We start from the raw sequence: 23,444 nt of genomic DNA, 5'->3' as shown, positions 1-23,444 counted from the left end.
AACATGATCGACTACACCTTACAAATTTAAGAGAAATTTTCTCAAGATGTTTCATCAAAACCCGATTCAATAATATCTGATGCATTTTCAATTCGTCTCTTGGAACGACATCTATTTACTCCTATCTGCATCCATTCCCTTGTCGATCTTCATAGGGAATATTTATAACAGAGATGTGTTTGCTAAAATTAACACGTTTCTTCATCCTCTCTTTTTTAAATCATATATATTTATATATACTCTAATGATACAGATAATAAGTATATGCTATCCTTATAATCTCTCATTCGAAAAGATAGATCAAGTTGTTTCCCGGATTAAGCCAAAACTCCTTCATTATTAAACATTTTCTAAATTTCTATCTGTATTTTACATTTTTTTGTGATGAATCTGAGTTTAATTCTTTTACAAGTAAACAATTTGATTTTCTCTACTTGTAATCTCTCATTTAAGAAGATTAATCAATACTTTCGGATCAAGTTGTTTTCCGGATTACGTAAATACTCCTTCACAATTTTCTTCCGGGTTCATGATGGGTTCATTTTGCTCCTCACTCCTCAAAATTGCTTATTTTGCATCACTCTATACTACTTACAGGTACTTGTGGACAGGACCCCCCCCCCCCCATTCAACCCCGGGGCTTGTTGGACATTTTTTCCACAAATTATATTTATTACACTTATTCATCATGTGTACCATAGGAAAAAATTTGTGAAAACCCCAAAACAATCGTTCAGCACAAAAATACCCCACTATACATTATAAGAATGTATATTTGGGTATTTTTGTGTGGAACGATTATTTTGGGGGTTTTACGGGAGGGGGGGGGGTCCTGTCCACAAGTACCTGTGGTTTGTCAGTATTTTCATTTTTCAACCGCGTTACAACTCTAAGATCTGCAAGAGTAAAGCGCTCTTCTCTCTTTCTATATAATGTAGTACTTTTGATCCAGTATTTTACTGATAATCCATTCCTCATAGATCGTATATTGTCTGAAACAGAGTTTCTACCACGAAAACACAAATGCAAGATTAACTTTTAACATATTTTTTGCTTCCTCCAGCATTTCTTGGAGATTTTTTCTGGGGTTTCCAAAGAGTGCAACACCAAATTACACTCAGTGGTATCAGATTTATTACATGTATTACATTGTAAGCTCGTGCTGTTCATAAGAATATCATCTCAATAAAACAAAATCAATAACCAATTACATGTATAAAAGAAATTTCAAAGTTTTTTTTTAATGTCGGCTTGTTAAAATTCAGACATGAATGATGAAAAAAAATAAGAGTGTATGTTTCTTACATGTTATTTACTCTTTAGCCATAAACACTTCCAAACACGTACAGAAAATGGATCATTTCTTCTTTCCTTTTGTAATATTAGATTATTTTGATAATCTACTGAAAAATATGATATGCATGGACACGCTTCAAAATGCTTGGCCTAGTGAAGTAGGATTCTTTTAAGTGAATTGTTAGAATAAAAAGGGTTCATGCCTCTGAGTACTCTCAGTATTAAATTTACTGGAAAAATGATTGAATTCATTTATTCAAAAATAATTTAAATGAATGTTACATATTTAACTATTTACTTATTTATCTATCTATTTATTTATTTATCTAGATCAGAGACATATAAAAACCATATATGTCTCTGTCTAGATCTATTTGTTAATTTATCAATTCATTCATTTATTACGTGTATTTCGGTGCGATGGAATTTTATAACTACAAAAGGCACATCATTTGGTTCAGTGGGTAAGGGGAAAAAAAACAGTTCGGCCATTTTTTCAAACGACATTCCGCGGAACGACTGTCTCACTTTCAATTTATAAAGTGAAAGTTGTAGGTTCGTAAACAAGGACTTCGAGTTCGCAAGAAGTAGGACTTCGATCTTGCCGGCGGAGAGATAGATATAGTGATCGATGAATGAAACTGCATAAGTAGGTTTTTTTAAACATAAAGCATTAACATTAATGGAAATGCATTCAATTTAATATTATGAAAATTTATGCCGGAAAGTGAAAGTAGGCTATGTAAACTTACTTCTTTCAGCAGCTGATATTGTAGCTCGGTGTCAAGGTGGTGTTCTATTCAGTGTTGTTTGTTTTATTTAATACCTGTCTAAATATGGTGATTCAAACTGAAATTCGCTGATATTGGTAGTTTTTGTGTGCATAGAAATTAAATTAATTGGGTATTTTTAAGACAGCTAACAGATGATCTGATTCAGTATCTCAGTCATCATATTCAGACAAACATAAAAGAACACCCATTGCACTAAAATAACTTACCATTAAAACGATCCCTGTGGATTATAGAGTACTGCCATATATTTTAAGATTGCAGTTAAGATTCTACCATGGATGACCAAAACATCCCAGACCCTGACCTTCTGTTTTCTTCAGAGGATGAAAAGACATTTGGATCTGAGTCAGAGCTACCCTCTCTTCCCTTGCCAGATCTCAATCACACATTACAGAGATATCTGGAGTCAGGTTAGTTACTCATTATAGAGATATTCACCAGACATCACAGAGATAAGTTACTGGTTACAGATCTCCATCACTCACTACAGTGATATCTGGAGTCAGGTGAGTTATAGTTTAAGACTTCCATCTCTATAAAACTAAAAAAAAAAAAATAGGTCTATCATCACAAACACTTATTTTTTAGGTTTAATCTACTAGGGTGTGATATATATATATATATATATATATATATATATATATATATATATATTATTATTATAACAGTAACTTGATCCGAAGAGCTGTATCACGTCAAGTTGACAGGCGCGGATCATCAGATCAAACGAGACGAGACGCGAAGCGTCGAGTTTGATCTAATGATCCGCGCCTGTCAACGAGACGTGATATGGCTCTTCGGATCAAGTTACTGTTATAATGATAAATTTTTTATATACCCCTTTACAACTAGCAAAATATAATAAAATGAAACTTTTGGATCAATTACATAACTTTTATCCATTAAACAAACCATTTGTCAAGGAACTTTTTGATGCGCAAGAATAAAAACTTCATCATTTATCTGTGTACTACGTCATCAGTTTCCAAGAGGGCTGATATGGATTCAGAAAACCACAGTGTGGTGATCCGGAACATGATTGCATAAATTCAGCAGTAAAACAGAGTGACAAACAGTTGCGTATATAATAAAAATCCTTATCCTGCCTCTAATAAAAATCTTGAAATTTCATTGGTCAAGAAGAATTCTGTATTAAACCATATCATGCTGCTTACAGACATAGAATTGTTAATGTGCCCCCTCCACGTGACCTACCCACTGCATATCAAATCAATATGCCCCGGCCCTCCATGTGCCATACTGTCCAGATTATATTAAGTATGTTAATTGTTTTCATTTGGGTAAGGAGCCTAATAACTGATGTCACATAAGCATCAAACGACGTAACAGTTGTTACGGAACGGTTTGGTTAACTCAGAGAAAGTCAATTTTATTAAAATATATTTGTTATGCAGACTTAGAGGGGTAATACGCAAATATGCAGGATTCTTGAAAAAATGCATATTGGGTGAGGCTTATGCCTTGCCCAATATGCATTTTTTCAAGGACTCCATATATTTCCGTATTACCCCTCTATGTGTCTACATAACTAATAGAATCAGTCCTTTAGATCCATATCAGTCCTGCAGGATCCATATCAGCCCTGGCAGCTGATATGACTGTTGTGATGTCAGGCATGTCAATATGCAAAAAACTTTATTAACTAAATATGTAATAAAATCTTATATATGATTAAGAGCACAGTCCATTAACTGACAAGATTGGAAATATGCAGCCAGCGTCATTTCCGTCTGTTACAGTCAAAACATTTGATGATATACAGTGAAACGGGCAGGTGCAATTTGGTGCAGGTGTCTGAGAAAACATTGGATTGAAATACCTTTTCAATCCACCTCAGCTACTCTCATACACACAGTGTTAATGATTGATCCACAAGACAATGTCAATTTCAGAATAGTTTGAAATTTTTATAAATCCAAGATTTCTGTCCAATATTTCTTAAAGAAATAATAGGACAACCATTGATTCCTGAAGGGGGATAGTAGATCTTGAAAATAAGTAGGAAAGTTTTTGGTTTTGGACACACACACACACACCCCTCCCCTCCTCCCTGTTTTTGTTTGTCAAACATTTTTCAAGGAAGAAAAAAAATAATATCTCTTGTTATCCTAGAAATAAATATACCGGTACAATGTATTTTGTTTTGTGAAGGCATGAACAGAAATAAATTTACCCCTCCACCCCCCTTTAGAATCAAATGGCTGTTCCCTGAAAGAATACATCTTTATTTTTATCTTCTATATATATTTATGATGTTTGCATGTCTTTCAGAAATTTTTGGATTAAATGCTGATCTATAGAGTATTCAAACTATTTGGGAACTTTGTGTATGAAAATAGCTTAGGTGGATTGAAAATCAACTTCAATCCAATATTTTCATAGATGTCCATATCATATTGTTCCCACCCATTTCATTGTCTATCATCAAATATTTTGACCGCAACAGATGGACATGACATAAGAAGCATTTTTCCAATCTTGCAAGTTAATGTACTGCAGTCTTAATACCAATAAAAGCTTGGCTCTGAATGATTTTTTTTTATGCTAAAATATTGATGATGATTGCACAAAATTTTTATTGTGCTTATTTATTTATAGTAGGCATTAAAAAGAGTTGCATGCATGGTCTTCTTAGATATAAATTAATTTCATATCAATTTCTGAAAAGCTTAGAGCTTTTTGGTTCTACACAATTTATTATTTTTAATCTGAAAAAAATTATAGTTGTTTGTTGTAAAGATTTCCATTGAATAAACTTTCAGTCTTTAAAAAGATAGGTTAATGATCATCGAGAAAAGTTCTAATTGTATCTTTTAATTATTTATTTATAGTTAAACCACATGTCACAGACGAGGAGTATAGACAGACAGAATTTATTGTTCAGCAGTTTGCCTCAGGTGTTGGAAAGGAGCTACACCAAAAATTAGCAGAGAAAGCCAGGAATGAAAGAAACTGGGTAAGTGTGCAGCATAAAGCCAGGAATGAAAGAAACAGGGTAAGTGTGCAGTATAAAGCTAGGAATGAAAGAAACAGGGTAAGTGTGCAGTATAAAGCTAGGAATGAAAGAAACAGGGTAAGTGTGCAGCATAAAGCTAAGAATGAAAGAAACAGGGTAAGTGTGCAGTATAAAGCTAGGAATGAAAGAAACTGGGTAAGTGTGCGGCATAAAGCTAGGAATGAAAAAAACAGGGTAAGTGTGCAGCATAAAGCTAGGAATGAAAGAAACTGGGTAAGTGTGCAGCATAAAGCTAAGAATGAAAGAAACAGGGTAAGTGTGCAGTATAAAGCTAGGAATGAAAGAAACTGGGTAAGTGTGTGGCATAAAGCTAGAAATGAAAGAAACTGGGTAAGTGTGCAGCATAAAGCTAAGAATGAAAGAAACTGGGTAAGTGTGCGGCATAAAGCTAGGAATGAAAGAAACTGGGTAAGTGTGCAGCATAAAGCTAGAAATGAAAGAAACTGGGTAAGTGTGCAGCATAAAGCTAAGAATGAAAGAAACAGGGTAAGTGTGCAGTATAAAGCTAGGAATGAAAGAAACTGGGTAAGTGTGCGGCATAAAGCTAGGAATGAAAGAAACTGGGTAAGTGTGCAGCATAAAGCTAAGAATGAAAGAAACTGGGTAAGTGTGCGGCATAAAGCTAGGAATGAAAAAAACAGGGTAAGTGTGCAGCATAAAGCTAGGAATGAAAGAAACTGGGTAAGTGTGCGGCATAAAGCTAGGAATGAAAGAAACTGGGTAAGTGTGCAGCATAAAGCTAAGAATGAAAGAAACTTGGTAAGTGTGCGGCATAAAGCTAGGAATGAAAGAAACTGGGTAAGTGTGCAGCATAAAGCTAGAAATGAAAGAAACTGGGTAAGTGTGCAGCATAAAGCTAGGAATGAAAGAAACTGGGTAAGTGTGCAGCATAAAGCTAGGAATGAAAGAAACTGGGTAAGTGTGCAGCATAAAGCTAGAAATGAAATAAAATGGGTAAGTGTGCAGCATAAAGCTACATGCAGGAATGAAAGAAGCTGGATATGTGTGCACATCACATTATAAACTGCCTCTGTACCTAGGCTATAAAGGTTATTGACAATTTTGTTTATTTACCAGAATATTGAAACATAATTTTTATGCATTTTTTTTTTCAATTGCACAAATGACGTCTTGTAAAATTTTGCAGTGAACTGTACATGCATACCCCAGTATATTTCATACATGTGATAATTTTTATAATCAATGCCAATTATTTTTTCCCCTTTGCTAGACCTTGAAGATGAGACTCCTATTCTTAGAGGGCAACATTATTTTTTTTTTATGTCTTTCAACCAATCTCATTCAAGTAATTTACATGAAAGAATAAATAAAACAAACATTATAGTGTGTCCTATGTGACCACTTCTATTTCATTTTTAGCTCACCTTGACGAAGTCGAGATGAGCTTATGCTATACCCCCGGCGTCGGCATCCCAGTTAAAGTTTTAGGAGCAAGTCTATTCCCAAGTAACTATAAGCCCTACCTGGACCAAACTTGCATGGATGATGCATCTAGGGATGGACACTACCACACTTGCTTTGGATGCTGGATCTGACCTAGATTTTCCAGATGAGTGACCAGGTTAAAGTTTTGGGAGCAGGTCCATTCCTAAGTAACTATAAGCCCTACCTTGACCAAACTTCCATGGATGATGGATCTAGGGATGGACACTACCACACCTGCTTCGGATGCTGGATCTGACCTAGATTTTCCAGATGAGTGCCCAGGTTAAAGTTTTTGGAGCAGGTCCACACCCAAGTAACTATTAGCCCTACCTGGACCAAACTTGCATGGATGATGCATCTAGGGATGGACACTACCACACTTGCTTAGGATGCTGGATCTGACCTAGATTTTCCAGATGAGTGCCCAGGTTAAAGTTTTTGGAGCAGGTCCATTCCCAAGTAACTATAAGCTCTACCTGGACCAAACTTGCATGGATGATGCATCTAGGGATGGACACTACCACACTTGCTTCAGATCCTGGATTCCACCTAGATTTTCCACATGAGTGAATTTTAGCCATATTTTAACCAAAAACCATGGATGATGTAGCTAGGCATGGTCACTTCCAGACTTGCTTTGGATTCTGAATCTGACCTACATTTTCCAGATGAGTGACCAGGATAATTTTTTGGGAGTAGCTATATAACATTATGGCCTGTTATGATTAAACTTGCATAGTTGGTGCATCTAAGGATGAAAACTTCCAGACTTACTTTGGATGTTGGAACAGACCAAAATTTTCTTGATTAGTAAACAGGATAAACTTTTTTTAATAGGTCTATTTCCAAGTAACTATAAGTCTTACTTAAACCAAACTTGCTTGGACATTGATCTTGGGATGTACACTAAATAAAAAAAAAATATGATGTGAAATTTGCCTTACTTAAAGATAACATTCATCGAGGTGAGCCTCGTAATCTTTGATTACCTATGTTTATGATAGCAAATATTTAAATTAATGATAATTGTCTTGAAAGAAAAAAAACTATTAAATATTATTGTTTTATCATTTCCAAATCACTCAGATTAAGTACATATAATTTGAAACAAACAAATATGACACAATTAATGTTTCCAAATTAATCAAAATTAAGAAAATTAATTTTGGTTATTTCAGTCAACAGCATGAGAGATTATCAATATTTCCAGAGATTATCCAAGTATGACATTAAATCTATTCCAAACATGCAGTACATCGTAAAGTCATTGATGTCAAGCAATTGAAAGTCATGACTAAAAACGATCCAATCCCTTTCCAAAGTGGCCAATGGTCATTTTCATAATGTTAATTCTCCTGTAAACTTTGAATGTACTGTTTTGTCAATATACAATTTGAGCTGAAAAGTTTGGGAAAAAAGTGATCTATTGATAAAACCTAACTTAAAGGCCATTGTATATATTTATTTATTTTGAGATAAGATGCAAAAACGTTGCTACAATGGGACAGAAAATAAAAGTGCTAATCCAAGATTGCACAAATTAGTTATTGACCTTCATTTGCCCGAAATTCTCAAGAAATGTAAATCAGTGCACTTAGTCCTCTCAATCCTTAATGCTCTAAATCTTGATGACGACCAGATTATGATTTGGGTATTATCCAAACACAATGTCACAATGAAAGCGCTTATCCAAAATTGCACAAAATATTATAGGACTCTTTTGCTTAATTTTCAACAATTCAAAATAAGAACATATAAAAGTTTACAGAATTTCTTGCAACAAATTTTTCATGTCTCTCATTTTCTTGTTTTATCTCAGCTAGAGAAATGGTGGGAGGAGAAGGGGTATCTAGAACTGGGTATCCCCCTGGCTCCCTTTATGAACCTGATTGGTTTAGGCCCCTATAACAATCATTACTGGACCCCAAAGACAGGGACCCAGCTAGAAAGGGCGGGAATTGTGCTGCACTATGACATCAAGTTCTGGCAGTTCATCAGAAGGTAACACAATGGCATGTTACATGAAACATGATGATGTGCTAAATGATTTCTCATAAATGCTATGCATCAGCATGTAGGTGTCTTGTAAAAATTATTTTGCTCTTTTTTTTTTTTTTTTACTTTTTATAGTCTTTTTTCTGGTTCTTTACATTGAGTATTATTATTTCACACTTAAAAATCATATGTGAAAGAGATGGTTAATAAAGAAATTTAACACATCATTGATTTTTTTTGTTGATTTACATCACACTCTATTTGCACTGTATTGTCTATTTTGTATTCCTTTTATAAAGACCATGATTTTGATTGATAAAGTATTAATTATAAAATAAATTTTATGCTAGTTAGAACCAATATATTGTACTTTTATTATATAGCTAATAGCTATAGATAGTTCATAATAAAAATCTACTAAAAGTCTAGAGAATTTAGCGTTCAATATCTTGGCGTTTTATTGAACGCTGAGTTTGTATTACGTATATGAGTATGTCCAAAACATTCGGAATACGAGCGTTCATTATCTAATGCCCCATTATAAACAAAAAATGTTGCCTGGTCAAATTTATGATAGGTAGTGACAGCTAGGTAAGATGTGTTTATTTTTACGCAAAATTGAGATTATTAATTGATAACTTAGTACGTATTAGCCTCAACAAAACCTCAATAAGCAAATCATAATGCTTGGTAGGGTCAATGGAATGATGCGTTATTGAATACGTACAAGAGAGACGATAATTTAAATACCGATACTGAAAATTCTTATTAATTTGAGTTATTAATTGAAATAATTGATATAAATCAATGGGAGATGTTTTAGCTATATAATAAAGGAGTTATTGAACTTGTATTGGTGAATATTGGCACTCGTTGGCTGTACAAATGCACTCGCAAACTCATGCATTAGTATAGCCAACTCGTGCCAATATTCACCAATATAAGTTCAGTAACCCTATATTATTGCTAACTCGAAATGATGCTACTCGCAGGGGTCTGGGTACAGGATCATGACCTTGCTATTGTTTATATTTTTTTCAATGTCATACACAATGCTGGTTGAGTTTTAATGATGGATTTAAGATGTGGCATATACCTGACACTTGTTTATTCTTACAATCTTGATTATAAATAGATGCTTCACGTACCAGTTGGTACATAACATTGATGGCATTTCTTATTTAAATTCAGATCTAAAGTATGCATGTATATGAATCGTATAATGAACATTGAATTTCATAGGGAGACATTAAAAGTGGAAGTAGACAATAAAGGGAGAAAACTCTGTATGAACCAGTTTAGGAGGGCATTCTCCACTTGCAGAGTTCCAGGGGTCTTTAAGGATCAACTGATTTCTCATTTTAAAACAGGTCAAGTATTTCATTTGGGCTACTATCCTCTCCATGCTCTCATTGAGAAATGGATAGGGAAATTACAAAATATTAACTTCATGGGTTTCTTTTTTTTTGGTTGAATGTAACTTAGTTCTCATGCAATTACCATAAGAGAAGGCTCAGTTTATGAGCTCCATATCTATAATGTGTAATCTTACTGTAAACAGAGTGTGGGGTTTGACCTACGTGTACAATCATACGGGAGGTTTATGATGTACATGTGGAATATACAACCCACACATGTGTATATTCTTCTTGAGAATAATAACGGAGAAGAGAGGGGTAATGCTGGTACATTATGTTTATCAACAGAATCAGAGGGCCCTACACCCCTTCATGCTGTGGTGTTATATAAAGGGCGGTTCTTCTGTTTCGATATTGTGGATGAGAACGAGGAACCACTGAGACCCCCAGAGATACAGCAGCAGCTGACCTTAATCAAAGAACAGTGTGACAGGGAACCCCCAGGTATCGGGCTTGGGGCTCTAACAGGGGAAACGAGAAAGAAATGGGCAGAGGTTTGTAGTCTACACTACTCTCAGTAGGGAATATACACTGTATTTCATGTCTGTAACAACTAGAGAATTATTAATCAGTACTTGCCAAAACTGTATATTAGACTAAGTGTACATTGTCCATACAGTCGAACTTTGTTATCTTGAACACTGAAATCTCAAATACCATGTATATGTCGAACTGATTTGGAAGTCCCAACCACTTATTCTTTTAGTATATTACCCTTGATATCTCAAATCCTCCAATACATGTATCTCTTAAGTTTTTTCTTGGTCCCAATGAGTTTGAAATAACAAGGTTTGACCGTTTATACTTGGATTTATATGCACCAAAACAAGCTTTCATACACCTTACTTATTTTGACTCATAGATAATAATGAATATTCTATCAACATTAAAATACATGAATATTTTTTATCATATTAAGATGAACTGTGTTAATTGTGAGCCAAGATGCTAACGTTTAGCAAGATGTCTACTAAAAGTTGTGAATTTTACAGTTCAGAAGTCGACTTTGTGCTTTGCATCCAGAGAACTTTCACAACCTGAAGAAAATTGAGACAAGTATATTTAATATTACACTTGATGATTCTGAGCCAAAAGATAATTCTGAGGTAGGTCTAAAGATATTCTCTAAAGTCTAATGATTACATATTTACAGAAACTTTATTCTTAAATGAGAGAAAGAAGATGCTCTTAAATCAAGGGGCAGATCCAGGAATTTGTCCGGGGGGGGGGGGGGGGGGGGGGGGTCTAAGTTTATAATCTAGTCTGCGAATAAAAGATAAACCTTTTAATCCTTTTTTTTTACTTTCAGGCATTTACCTACTCAGGGGGAGGAACAAACTCCAGAGACAGATGGTTTGACAAATGTGTCAACCATATTTTCTACGAAAATGGAATATGTGCTTGCAACTGTGATGTAAGTTAGTTATACTCTTTTTTTCCCTTTATATTATTTGTTGACTTCTGTATAATATTGCCACATAAACAATTATTGAGAGATATTGCTTTGGATTTTTTTTTTTCAGCATGCTCCTTTTGACGGAATGGTCATGGTGACAAGTACTTATTATATTGACCTTAATGTTCAAAGGTCAAAGGGCAGATGGCAGGTAAATAATTAAGAGAGAAAAACAGAGTAACCTTGGCAATGTTACTAAATTTATGGAGTTACATATATGAGGTAGATGTAATATAATTTGTGCTAGTCCTTCTCAACTGATCATTGTGTGAATTGTCAGTTTTTGTTTTCAGTGTAATATCTATCTATCTATCTGAAAATTTTGCTGTTCTTGCAGGGTTCTATGGAAATTAGAAAACTTCCAAAACCAACAGAATTAAAATTCCATGTTGACAGTGTCATTATGGAGGCTATTCTTGCTGCTGAGAAATTCTTCTTAGCTAATGTAAGCATACCAAGTCACAATGACTGCTCATATCTTTTTTTCTCAAATCATGTTCTATTCTACATACATTTGTATAATGAAGCTTTTTTTTAAAATTTTAGCTGAGATATGTTCTAAACAAGAAATGAGAATTGTTTTTAATCTTTTTGGAAAGCAAATAGCCTGATAATTCATGTATCTAGAACATTCTGTGTTTACCCAGGTATTCTGAGCAATTGAAGTAAATCATAATACGTGGTACAATGGTCAACAGAAGAGTCTTTATATTCACCCGAGGCTTGGATATAGATTGAATAATAAAATTAGTAGTATAGTTCATCTATTTGCTGTAGATATATTTATGTTCCCCAAACGAAGTTTGGGAACATATTGTTTTTACTCTGTTTCTTATTATTATTATTATTATTATTATTATTATTCTTTTTTTCTACTTTCTTCTCCGGTACTTTTTTGTCCGGGAGTGTTCTCATAGAACCACTCATCCAATTGACATGAAACCTTTTTAGGGTTAATAGGCATGTTGTGTAGGTGTTCGGAACGAAGGTCATTTTGCGCGCACATGCATGCACGTGCGCGCGCGTGCGATGAGTGAAATGACTGATATACTTGATGAAGCCGTAACTTTTATATTTCTTGATGAATTGCTTTGAAACTCAAAGTATAAAGATATATTAGTAGTCTAGACAAGAAAACATGGTCAAATTAGCGTGAACTCACGCGCATGCACGTGCGCTCTTCTCTGATTGGCTGATACAAAAATCTCAATAATTTCCTTGTTTTTTGACAAAATACTTTGAAATTTAGAATATAAGTATATATTATAAAGTGCTACAACATGTTATATAGGAAATTTCTTGAAAACACGCGCATGCAGGTGTGCTGCAATCTGATTGGTTGAAACTTTAAATGTGTATAACTCCCTTGGTTTTCAACAAAACAGAATGAAATTTACGACATGGATAGGCACATAGAGTCCCCACATTATGATACTATCAAAATTGAATGCAAGGCCATGCATGCGCTTATGCTGAATTCTGATTGGCTAATACCTAAAGGGTTACATCTCTTTTATTTTTCAATGAGATCCTTTAATATTTAACACAAATGTATGTATTGTGAGACACTATAAGAAAATTAATGTGAAAAATGTAGAAAACATGTGCAAGCACATGCGCTGAAATTTGATTGGCTAATACCCATATGGCTATATTGGAGTAGTTTCCAATGAAATACCCTTAAAAATAAAGTGTCCATCTATATTACTAAAGTATTGTCTAATTTATTTAAGCTTGTAGGGAATGGAGCATCATAAGGGATTGGGTAGCCGTTTGGGGAACATCTGTAACGGTTCCCGTTACAATTAGCACTAGTAAAGAAAATAGTTTTGTGTTGTAAATTTTTTCTTGTCTGTAGAGCACTGTAAACATACTATTATTCAAACAACTTTTAATCGTCAGTTGGAAATTCACCCGCCACTATTTATTTTTGCAACTGATTAGAATTTTTCCCAAGTGCTAAAATAGACAGCGAAGTTTTGATATGAGAGTGACAAATTCTGCATCAATTAACTTTTTAGTTTTCCTAGCTGACAGTGTGATCTAAATTTCAGGTTTCTTTTTTTTAGGCAAGTAACCTATCCTGTACATCATTTAAATATAAACAATACGGCAAGAAAAAGTTACGGAAGTACAAACATCACCCTGACACGCACGTACAACTGGCTCTGCAGTATGCTTACTACAAAACCCACAACAAGTAAGACAGTTATATATATAGTGGGGGGGGGGGGATTTTGGTAGTGAAATGTTGAACAATCATAACCCTTCAGTAATAAAGAGAAGGGGTTCAAAATATTATGTCTGATGGAAGTCAAGGTTATTTAAGACTGCAACATATTAAACCCTCTTAATTTAAAAAATATAGGAGGATCAATATTTTATGGTCATAATATCTTGAACCCCTCCCTCTTAATTAAAAAAAAGATAGGGGGTATCAATATTTTATGGTCATAATATCTTGAACCTCTCTTAACTGTAGAAGATGAATTGTAAAGCCCCCATATAACCATAATATTATGAACCCACTGGGTTCAATATTTATAGGGGTTCATTATATAGCAGTGAAAAAGTGAACCTGGGTTCAAAATACTATGTGCTATATTGAACCAGGGTTCAGTATTTCATGGTATCAAAATATTATGCTAATCTGGGTAAAGTAATTCCTAAGTGTCCCATTGCTTTGCAGGCATCACAAAAATATAAAGATTTTTACTTGAAATACAAGGTAGCAATTTGTAAATTTGACTTATTTTTGTGAAATATACACAAGGTAACCAATGAAATGGTATGTAAATGACACAATAAAAAAATTATTATTCAAATGTTAATATAGAGACAATTTTATTCCATATTGTAGACCAGCTCCTGTATATGAGACTGCAATGACAAGAAGATTCTACCACAGTCGGACAGAAACCTTAAGATCGTGTACTGTGGAGGCAGTAGAGTTCTGTAAAGCAATGTGTAGTCCCAATGCTTCAGTAAGTTTTAATTCCTAACAGATTGAGAAGTTTGCAGACAACTTCGGTAACTAACAGAAGTGTGCCGATTAGGCTTCGATCAATAACAAAATGTGGTCATGCAATGCAGCTTTCTTCTTTGATGCTACATACAAATGTGTGAGCTTCAGTTTTAGATTTGTACATGGATTCAAGCATTTTAATTCATGGGACTTTCAATGTTTGTAGGTAATAAACATTTTACAGGTTAATGGAGACATAATTTTGTTGGTAACACATATGTACAGAACAATATGTTGACAAAGTCATCCCATACCGAAATAAGTTATAACTAAGTTATAACTTTTCTGTAACTTTTTTGTACCTCAAGAAAAAGTTACATTTTAGTTATAACTTTTCTGTACCTAAAATGGACTTAGCCATTTTTAGATGTAACTAAAATATAACTTTTCTGGACTTTGTCATTTTACTGTATAACTTTTTTGTACCTTTTTGAACTTAGCCATTTTCTGGTGTAACTAAAAGATAACTTTTCTGGACTTTGTCATTTTACTGTATAACTTTTTTGTACCTTTTTGGACTTAGCCATTTTCAGATGTAACTAAAACATAACTTTTCAGGACTTTGTCATTTTTCTGTGTAACTTTTTTGTACCTAATTTGGACTTAGTCATTTTGCAGAATGGCTACTTAGTTAAACTGAATATTTTGGTTTTTTTTTTTTTTTTTTTTTTAACCATACACCTAAATTAATTTTTTTTTATATAACTGTTGAAATTTAATCATATAAAATAATAAATAAGCATAATTATATTAGTATAGTAATACAGTTTTACATACCTGTAATATCTACAGAGGATATGAATAAAAAGGTGGGTATGATTAAGGGCTACATAAAGGTACCACTGTTTATATGCAGAATTTTCTTTATCTAAAAATTATTCATATAATGAATTGCATTATATACTGCTATTACTTATGCAGACATTTATTTTTCTGTTTTGTTGTGAGTTGAGATTTTTTTTTTTTTAAGAAAAAGGGGGGCTTCTTAGACATCTTTACTACCAATGTTTTTCTCATCCATTACAGTCCACAGCCACATCCACTGTTAAGTTCAACAGAAGAGATGTGAAGTTGAGACTTGTAGTAAATTACATCTGAAGTTGGGAATAAATCTCTCTCTAAATCTCTCTCTCTCTCATTAATAAATATTGTTGTTTAATTAATATTTGTCTTGTAAGTACTAGTTTCATCTAAAGTTGGGAATAATCTCTCTCTCTCTCTCTCTCTCTCAGAAAATACGTATTATATAGATTTCATGTTTTGTAAATTATATGCATGTACATCTTAAGGTGGAATAATTTCCCTAATTCTGGAGAAATATAAATGTTCAAGAGATATAAACAGTGGTCAAATGTTATAATCTCATGAAATCATTTAATATTTTGCACAGATTTTTCTTCGTGTGCAAAACAGTGTTAATTTCCCCATTGTTTTCTCGTGACACAGGTGTTTGTACTAGATGACCTTTTTGGCCTACACTTCGTAAATTTCAGCTTGTGTATTACGCAATGGTACAATTTTACAAGGGTTGTTTGAAATCTAAAGTAAATCAATCGTAATAAGGGTGGCTAGAAAGATAAACAACAACATACAGTGTGTGTATGTTCATTTATTAACAGATATTACGATGTTGGGAATAAAGACTGCCAGTTATATTAAGATTTTAGCAGAAGACTAGGACATGTGGATTTTATTATTTGCCTGATTTAATATCCCAGTTTTGCTAGTTATTTTCATAAATAAATAAAATATTAAATTCAAAATGGCGGCAACGACACAAATATGGCGGCCCCGACGTCCGTTTTGTCCGTTTTGTTGGAACTCTGTTTCAAAATTTTAACACCAACTGGCTTTTTAATATTTAAGATAAGTTTCAAAATACACAATTATGTTTATTTGGATTTAAAATAAATTAATTATGAATTATTTATTTATTTATTTTCAATCACGTGACTTATTCTAAGTCTCTGATTGGTCAACATCAGAGCGCGGATTTTTTCATGGACGATTTGAATGTTGGTGTGTTGAAAGTGTTGAAAGAAAAACGATGACAAAATCATTCGGTAAGGCAATATTTATGTTAATATTTTGATTTTTTTGGTAGGAAATGTTTATTACCTCTAGATGGGCATTCAAAAAAGAAGAAATATGTAGAATGAACAAAATTCTAGGCATGTGAATCTCAGATTTCTTGTTTGTTTTGATTGGTATGTCAATGACAAAGACTGAAGTGAAGAAATTGAAACATAATATTTTTTCAGCATTTAGTATAGGAACAAAAAATGTTATTCTTTGTCATATTTAATTCTTTAAATATTCCTATAGATCAGTTTAATTATTAAATGACCTATATTGTGTAATTGTTTAACAGATTCTCTGAACTGTTTTAATATTGTACATATTGTAGCCTTTAAACACCACATGATCATAACATGATATAGTGTACTAAAATGAGTAAAATAAAATTTCTAATTTTTATTTAATTTCAGCAGTATACTGGTACATTATTTCTTTCCATGAGCATCTCATGTCTGTGCCAAGCTGGAGTGAAATCCTTCAAAAATATCACCTGTTTTAGGTAAGTAAATAATCAAATCTTATTTTTATTTCAAATTCGATAAATCTAAAGCTAATTCCTATAAAGCTGTCAGGTTCTATATTGTTCTTTATGTTTAAATTTTTTTTAATGCATGTTTATGTGATGAGCCTTGAGGTTGAATTTTCTCAATTACACAACAGAACTCTAATTCTTGTTTTCCAAGTTATAGATGCATATGCCTTGAATTTGAATGAATTGATATTAAAGAGTGGTTCCAATCTGATATGCTTTGAGTGCAGGAACACTTCAACTTTTTTTTAAAAGAAAAAATTAAAATATTTAAAGTTTAAACCTTTTTAATTTTTGCAGAATTGAAGAAAAATGAAGAGAAGGTTGAAATTGCAAGCATATTTCAAATGAAGACTCGGACGACTACCAGTGCAGGTCATTGAGGGGCGCAGACCGTCTGCCGGCCGGCCAAGTCCCTCGACCAGCTCGGCCAAATACCAGTGCAGCCTGTCGAGGGGGATATACTGCTGGCCGGCCAAGTCCCATGACCACTTCAGCCTACTACCAGTACAACCTGTCAAGGGGCGCAGACCGCTGGCCGGACGGCCAAGTCCCTCGACCAACTCGGCCAGGGTTCTCACTAGGATTTTGCTAACTTGAGTCCCAGGACTCAAGATTTCTGAGAAGGTTGCGTCCCAGCTAAATTTGATGCATCCCAGAAAAATTATGTTGAGTCCCAACTAAATTATTGCAGTATCCTTCTATCCAAACAGCAATAAAAATCTTTATCATTTTATCAGTTTGTTTACGCAATATCAACATATTCAAGTAAATAAACTGGTAATGCATTCAAGCCATATTCTAAAATACACGTGTAATCAATTGCCATAAAAATTAACTTGGTGTTTATAAAGCTAAAATTAACTGTTGCATAATCAACTAGTACCCAAAAGTTGACTGTATACAATCACAGGTGTCATGTGCAATGAGGCGTAACTAATCCGGTCGATCGTCTGTACTGGGTGAAATTCACGAGATAATTAAGCCGCATTGTGTATACAAGCAGTAATTATGGTTTCTACATGTAGATAACACTCAAGATTCAAAACTTTTTTTTTTTTAAAAAAAGCTGCAGTGTGTTTACAGCTGTCTAAGTTTGGCATGCGACACTATTATGACTATGGACTAATAAACATGAAATATCTTATGATCAATCCCTGTTTAAAAAAAAAAGAGAAATAAGTACAAGAAAAGTTGTTTTTTTTTTTTTTTTTTTGATAAACTTTATGATAATTACTGGAAGGTTTTGATTAAATATTTCTTTGACAAATCCTAACATCTAAATTCCCCGTTTTCAAAATCACACGAATTTTCTCGCTATTGAGGACGCGTTCGATCATGAGTCCGCGGACGCATCGTTTTTAAGAACCTTGCGTCCCAAGTAATTTTGCTGCGTCTAGGACGCAGATTCTTGCGTTAATGAGAACCCTGTCGGCCAACTACTGGTGCAGCCCGTCTTTAAATAATCCAGATAAAAATCACAACTGTACATCCACAAGGATACCTGTGCAAGGACTTGGGTGGTATGCAGCTAAGAACTGTGACCGAAATCACTGCTTAGAACCTTCTTCTTTTTTTTGAAGTACAGCTAGATCATGGCGCTAACATGAAAAACTAGAGAGTTAAAATCTAGGCAGTGATGCCTATTTATAAAAGTTCACAAGAATAGAATGCAGTTTACTAGGTAATTTTACAAAAACTCTTATGACTATATGCTAAAAAAATGTATTTTAAGAAAACAACCATTCTGAGAAAATTCAATCTGTTATGATGGCTTGATGAAAAATAAGGTAGACTTGAAAACATGAATGTGCATTCATTCAATTGTATTTGACAATGAACCAAGCTCTCTTAATCATGTTTATAAAATAAAATTGTAAGTGCTTTTAATTTTTTTTAAATAATCTTTTTTGTAAAAATTTTAATAATCTTTTTGTAAAAATTTTAATGAGTAGCTTTTTTAAAGCCTATAATTGAGTAATTCCACCACAGGTTAACATGAAGTGTATAATTTTATTGTAACTTTTATTAGGTATAACTTTTATTAGGTATAACTTTCTGTAGTTATAACTTTTTTTTAGGTATAACTTTTCTGTAACTTTTTCATAACTTTTTCATAGTTATAACTTTTCTGTAACTTTTTCATAATCTTTAAAGTTATAACTTTTCATGGGTATAACTTTTTTTAGTTATAACTTTTTCATAACTTTTTATTAAGTATAACTTTTTTATAACTTTTTAAATAACTTTTTCCGGGTATAACTTTTTTGTAACTTTTTCCACCGTTTATTTGGGTATAACTAAAGTATAACTTTGTAACTTTTTTATAACTTTTTGTGTAACTTTTAATAAGTATAACTTTTTGTAGTTATAACTTTTTTGTAACTTTTTGCACTTGCTGTATTTATGTTGAAATAAAAAATGAAAACTTATACAAAAGTTATAACTTTTTTGTAACTAAGTTATAACTAATTTATACCTCACTTAAAACAGGCGGTTCCAAACTCCGATAACTTAGTTATAACTTTTTTGTACCTTTTTTTAGTTACAAAAGTTATAACTAAGTTATAATTTATTTCGGTATGGGATGATTCATGGGGATGTAAATTCGTGGGTAATCCACAAAATCTGAGAGAACTGTTCCCTAGATTCCACAATATACTATATGGTAATACTGCTGTAGAATTGTTGTCTGAAAAGGCATTGCTTATTGACAAAACGCAGGTAATCAAACCCAAAGGTACAGGAACAGTATTTTCAAGATTTATATAAGGATAAAAAATGAGATTCTATAAAAGGTCAACCCAGACATTATAATGAATTAGAATTGTTTATTTAAATATTTAATCACATTATTATTAGATTACATATTTTATTGTTTTAGGTTCAAGAGCAGAAGTTTGCATATATGAAAGCAGCAAAAAAACATAATAAATTAATGGACGAAGCAAAGGAATTGAAAGGTATATCTATCACTGAAAATAGAATTTGTCACAAGGAGAAAGTAATGTCTCTGTGCAATCAAGCTCTAATATATTTCAATAAGATTTTAATAATCAAACATTTATTTTATTGTCCATACACTGTGAAAGAGTTTTCTCAGATATATACAATTTCTATTTGTTGGTTTTCATAATGTACATGGCCATAACTCTTATTATTTTGAAAAACAAAGAATGTATACTTGATGGTTTTTACATGTTTTTTATATGTAGGATGTGACAGACATTTGCTTGGTTTAGCGACAATAGCTGAAGAACTTGGTATACCAAAACCATTGCTGTTCCAAGATAAATCATTCACAAAAAGGCAAGTCAGACCCAAAGTAGGACATACTTGAGATTAAAATTAAACTAAGCTTTTATGAAACCTAAATGTAAATAGGATCTATACCTAAGTTTTTCTTCTTTCGTTTAGAAAAATAGAAAAAATATTAGCTGAAGGTCATTGACTATAAATATAATGAATACAGGCTGCCTTACAATTGCACCATTCTCAGTAAATTAACATGTTTTTTTTTCAGTGGTGGGGGAGGAAACTTTGAGCTATCCACTAGTTTTGTAGGGTACACTTCAGTGTTTGGGGGAGTAGGTGCAATGACCAATGACGGATATGGTTGTTTCTATCACATGGAACAAAACTAGTGAGTATCACTCAGGTTGGAAGTAGAATTAAAGTCTTATTTTTTTTAATACAGCATCCTAAATGAAAGTATTTAATATCAGGTTTACAATTTTTATGGTTATAAGGAATCATTTTAATCATTGCAAATTTCAAAGAGGTCTCTCTAGTCACAAAAGTGTACAAATTCTTTGGATAAACATGCTTTTTTCAAACATATACATATCTTTATACTTGAAAACTGATTGAGTAATTTGAAACTCTTAGACAAGTGGTGAAGTACATAGAAGGATATACAAACTGATGATTTTCCTCTGTTGTTAACAGCATTGAGATGGTGGTGACAACATGGAGAACTAGTAAAATTGCCAGATCAGAAAAGTTTGCTCAAGTCATTCAGGAATGTTTGGACCACTTGGATGGACTGGTTTTAACAGGCACACCAGTCTCCGCTAAACTGTGATATTGTTTAGCAAAACTGAGAGATATTGGCAGTAATCTTAAACCTTTTTTTCACTGAGTATTTAATAGTTCAATCTAGATCACTTTATAAAGGGTCATTAACTATTAATTTGTGGCCTCAGAGTGATCATGAGCCCCATAAGACTTCAAAATGACATTTACAGCTAAGTAATAAAATCTTTTAAATTATAAACTTAAAGTATCTATTAAAATAAACTGTCAAAAATAAGATGAAAAAAAAAAATCCTATGATTTTTCCAAATTTTTGTTTTCTTGTCTCATTCCTTGTATTTTACTTGATTATTTACATGTGTTGATTTATTTTTTAATTCATTTTATAATAATTTTTAAAAATGAGGATATAATGTAACTTGCAGCCTTTTTTTGTGATTAATATTACTAGTAATTGTCAGTGTTAATACTGTATATAAGGTTATTTTCGCCCTTTCATACTCACAAACAATTTTGCCCCATTTTAAATTTGCCCAGTCACAAATCTTTTTAACAAATTAAACTGTGATTTTTGATTTCGCCCCTTTTTAAATTTGCTCACTTGTGTTTAGGACAAAAGGGGCGAAAATAAAACGGGTCGAAATTTTCCCTGTATACAGTATACACTTATTTCATGACTACAAGGGGAAGAGTCAAACTGTTGTCCCGAGGTAATGGGGAAGACCTGGGAAACTGTTGCCCAAGGCCGAAGGCCGAGGGCAACAGTTTCCCAGGTCTTCCCCATTATCGAGGGACAACAGTTTGACTGTTTCCTGAGTTGTCATGAAATAAGTGTTTTATTACCTAACCTACTATATAATTTCTTAACGTAATGATATAGACATAATAATCAAAGAATTTTCAAATACATCAACAAAAGTCTGTATTATTTCTTGAAACCAAACTAAACGAGATGAATATTAATCAAATTCTCACACCGATTGGTGTAAAATCAGAAAAAAGTAATGGGGATGATATTATCATGCACTAGTAAATTGATGTATACATGTACATGTTTTATTTAGTAAACAAAATACTGATGACTTGAAGGATTGAATATAACACGCTGAGTCAGACGTTTAAGGCAAAGATCTATAGTGAGTGAAAGGGGCCTACATTTCCCCCAAATCAACTCAGAAAAGGTGTTCTTGGCCTTCTTTTTTGAAATGATATGAAATTGAATATATATTTCTATGGGTATTCGGATTACTTTTCCAGTAATAATGTCAAATTGAATGCCATGAAAATGCTTCAATTTATGTATAACTCAATATTATAGCTGAAAAGTACGGGAAATTATTTATGACGTCATAATTGACCAGTTCAGCCATGCAACAGTTCATTCTGTGACCGGGTAAACAGTTTGACTGTTTCATGATTTGCATAAAAAATTTTAATGAATCAGGAAACAGTTAAAAGTGCCTAATTACAATTTATATGGTAGGTTAGGTAATAATAGTTATTGTTTAAGAATTTATGGTATTTAGGCACAAACCGGTGACCAAGACTGTACTTGCTCAGATAGTTAATTATAAATGTGTATTTGTAAATAATGCAGTATTTATCGTTTATACATGTATGTTATACATTTATATATTGCATGTATTTTTGCATATCATTTTAATTTTGAAGTAAATTTATTTTAAATGATAGTAGATAAAGTGTAACACACATGCACTATTGTACTTTTTACTGATTCTTATTTTATTATTTAAAAATTTTAACTTGAATATTTTCCTGCTGATCAGACATAAAATTTTCATCTCAGCATACTTTAAAATCACATATTTTCGTGGGGTAAAATTTTCGACGTTTGAGAAAAAAATATTGGTTTTTGGGGATTTGATTTCATGTTTGGAGAAGTGTTGAGTAATAATACATATGAAATTTGTGGTGATCATGAATTTCATTAGTCTCTCCATACCTAGAAACTCCAAAACTGATACACCCCCCCCCCCCCCAACCCCAACCCCTGAAAATTAGAATTAGTGATTTCACAGTAATTTCATTGGTCAGAAACAGATTAATATAACAATGTATGGTGCAATTATGAAGATGTAAATCTGTTATTTGATACTTCTTTATATTATGCATTAAAAAACCATGCAATGAAGACAAATTTATATATTACCGATATTATGATTGTGTGAAAAGCACCACAATTTTAATGTTATTGATAAAATAATATTTCTTGAAACAGTTTCTCTATGTACTGTGTAAACTTTTTTTTTTTTTTTTTTTTACAAAATACTGTATAGTTAAGGTATATTATTTAGCATTTTATTAACAATATAT

The 23,444-nt window shown here is 32.8% G+C and overlaps 1 protein-coding gene and 1 long non-coding RNA gene across 2 annotated transcripts; both read left to right on the top strand.

Moving 5' to 3' along the window:
- The first annotated feature begins 1,869 nt into the window (after window positions 1-1,869).
- On the top strand, window positions 1,870-21,812 carry LOC133194172 (peroxisomal carnitine O-octanoyltransferase-like). The gene is made up of 16 exons (XM_061330175.1): window positions 1,870-1,945; window positions 2,345-2,500; window positions 4,943-5,067; window positions 8,393-8,574; window positions 9,811-9,938; window positions 10,275-10,480; window positions 10,979-11,092; window positions 11,296-11,400; window positions 11,510-11,593; window positions 11,780-11,887; window positions 13,512-13,642; window positions 14,303-14,426; window positions 19,960-20,038; window positions 20,291-20,384; window positions 20,599-20,718; window positions 21,024-21,812. The coding sequence occupies exons 2-16, from the start codon at window positions 2,365-2,367 to the stop codon at window positions 21,157-21,159; spliced, it is 1,872 nt and encodes a 623-aa protein (XP_061186159.1). The 5' UTR covers window positions 1,870-1,945; window positions 2,345-2,364; the 3' UTR covers window positions 21,160-21,812.
- Window positions 16,508-17,525, top strand: LOC133194174 (uncharacterized). The gene is made up of 3 exons (XR_009722045.1): window positions 16,508-16,530; window positions 16,957-17,045; window positions 17,376-17,525. It is a non-coding gene; the product is annotated as an uncharacterized LOC133194174 (long non-coding RNA).
- Window positions 21,813-23,444: the final 1,632 nt, after the last annotated feature.

Source organism: Saccostrea echinata, unplaced genomic scaffold (assembly GCF_033153115.1).
Source record: "Saccostrea echinata isolate AGI-Se365-2 ecotype Australia unplaced genomic scaffold, CSIRO_AGI_Sech_v1 ptg000028l, whole genome shotgun sequence".
NCBI lineage: Eukaryota > Metazoa > Mollusca > Bivalvia > Ostreida > Ostreidae > Saccostrea > Saccostrea echinata.
This window is presented reverse-complemented; position numbering and strand designations above follow the sequence as displayed.

What these genes read in the sequence shown, in the direction of transcription:
- LOC133194172 (XM_061330175.1), top strand. Translation starts at nt 2,365, where the DNA reads ATGGATGACCAAAACATCCCAGACCCTGACCTTCTGTTTTCTTCAGAG. An exon ending in TTCTGGCAGTTCATCAGAAG is followed by an intron (nt 8,575 to 9,810) that starts GTAACACAATGG and finishes TGAATTTCATAG; the next exon opens with GGAGACATTAAAAGTGGAAG. An exon ending in AGAAATTCTTCTTAGCTAAT is followed by an intron (nt 11,888 to 13,511) that starts GTAAGCATACCA and finishes TCTTTTTTTTAG; the next exon opens with GCAAGTAACCTATCCTGTAC.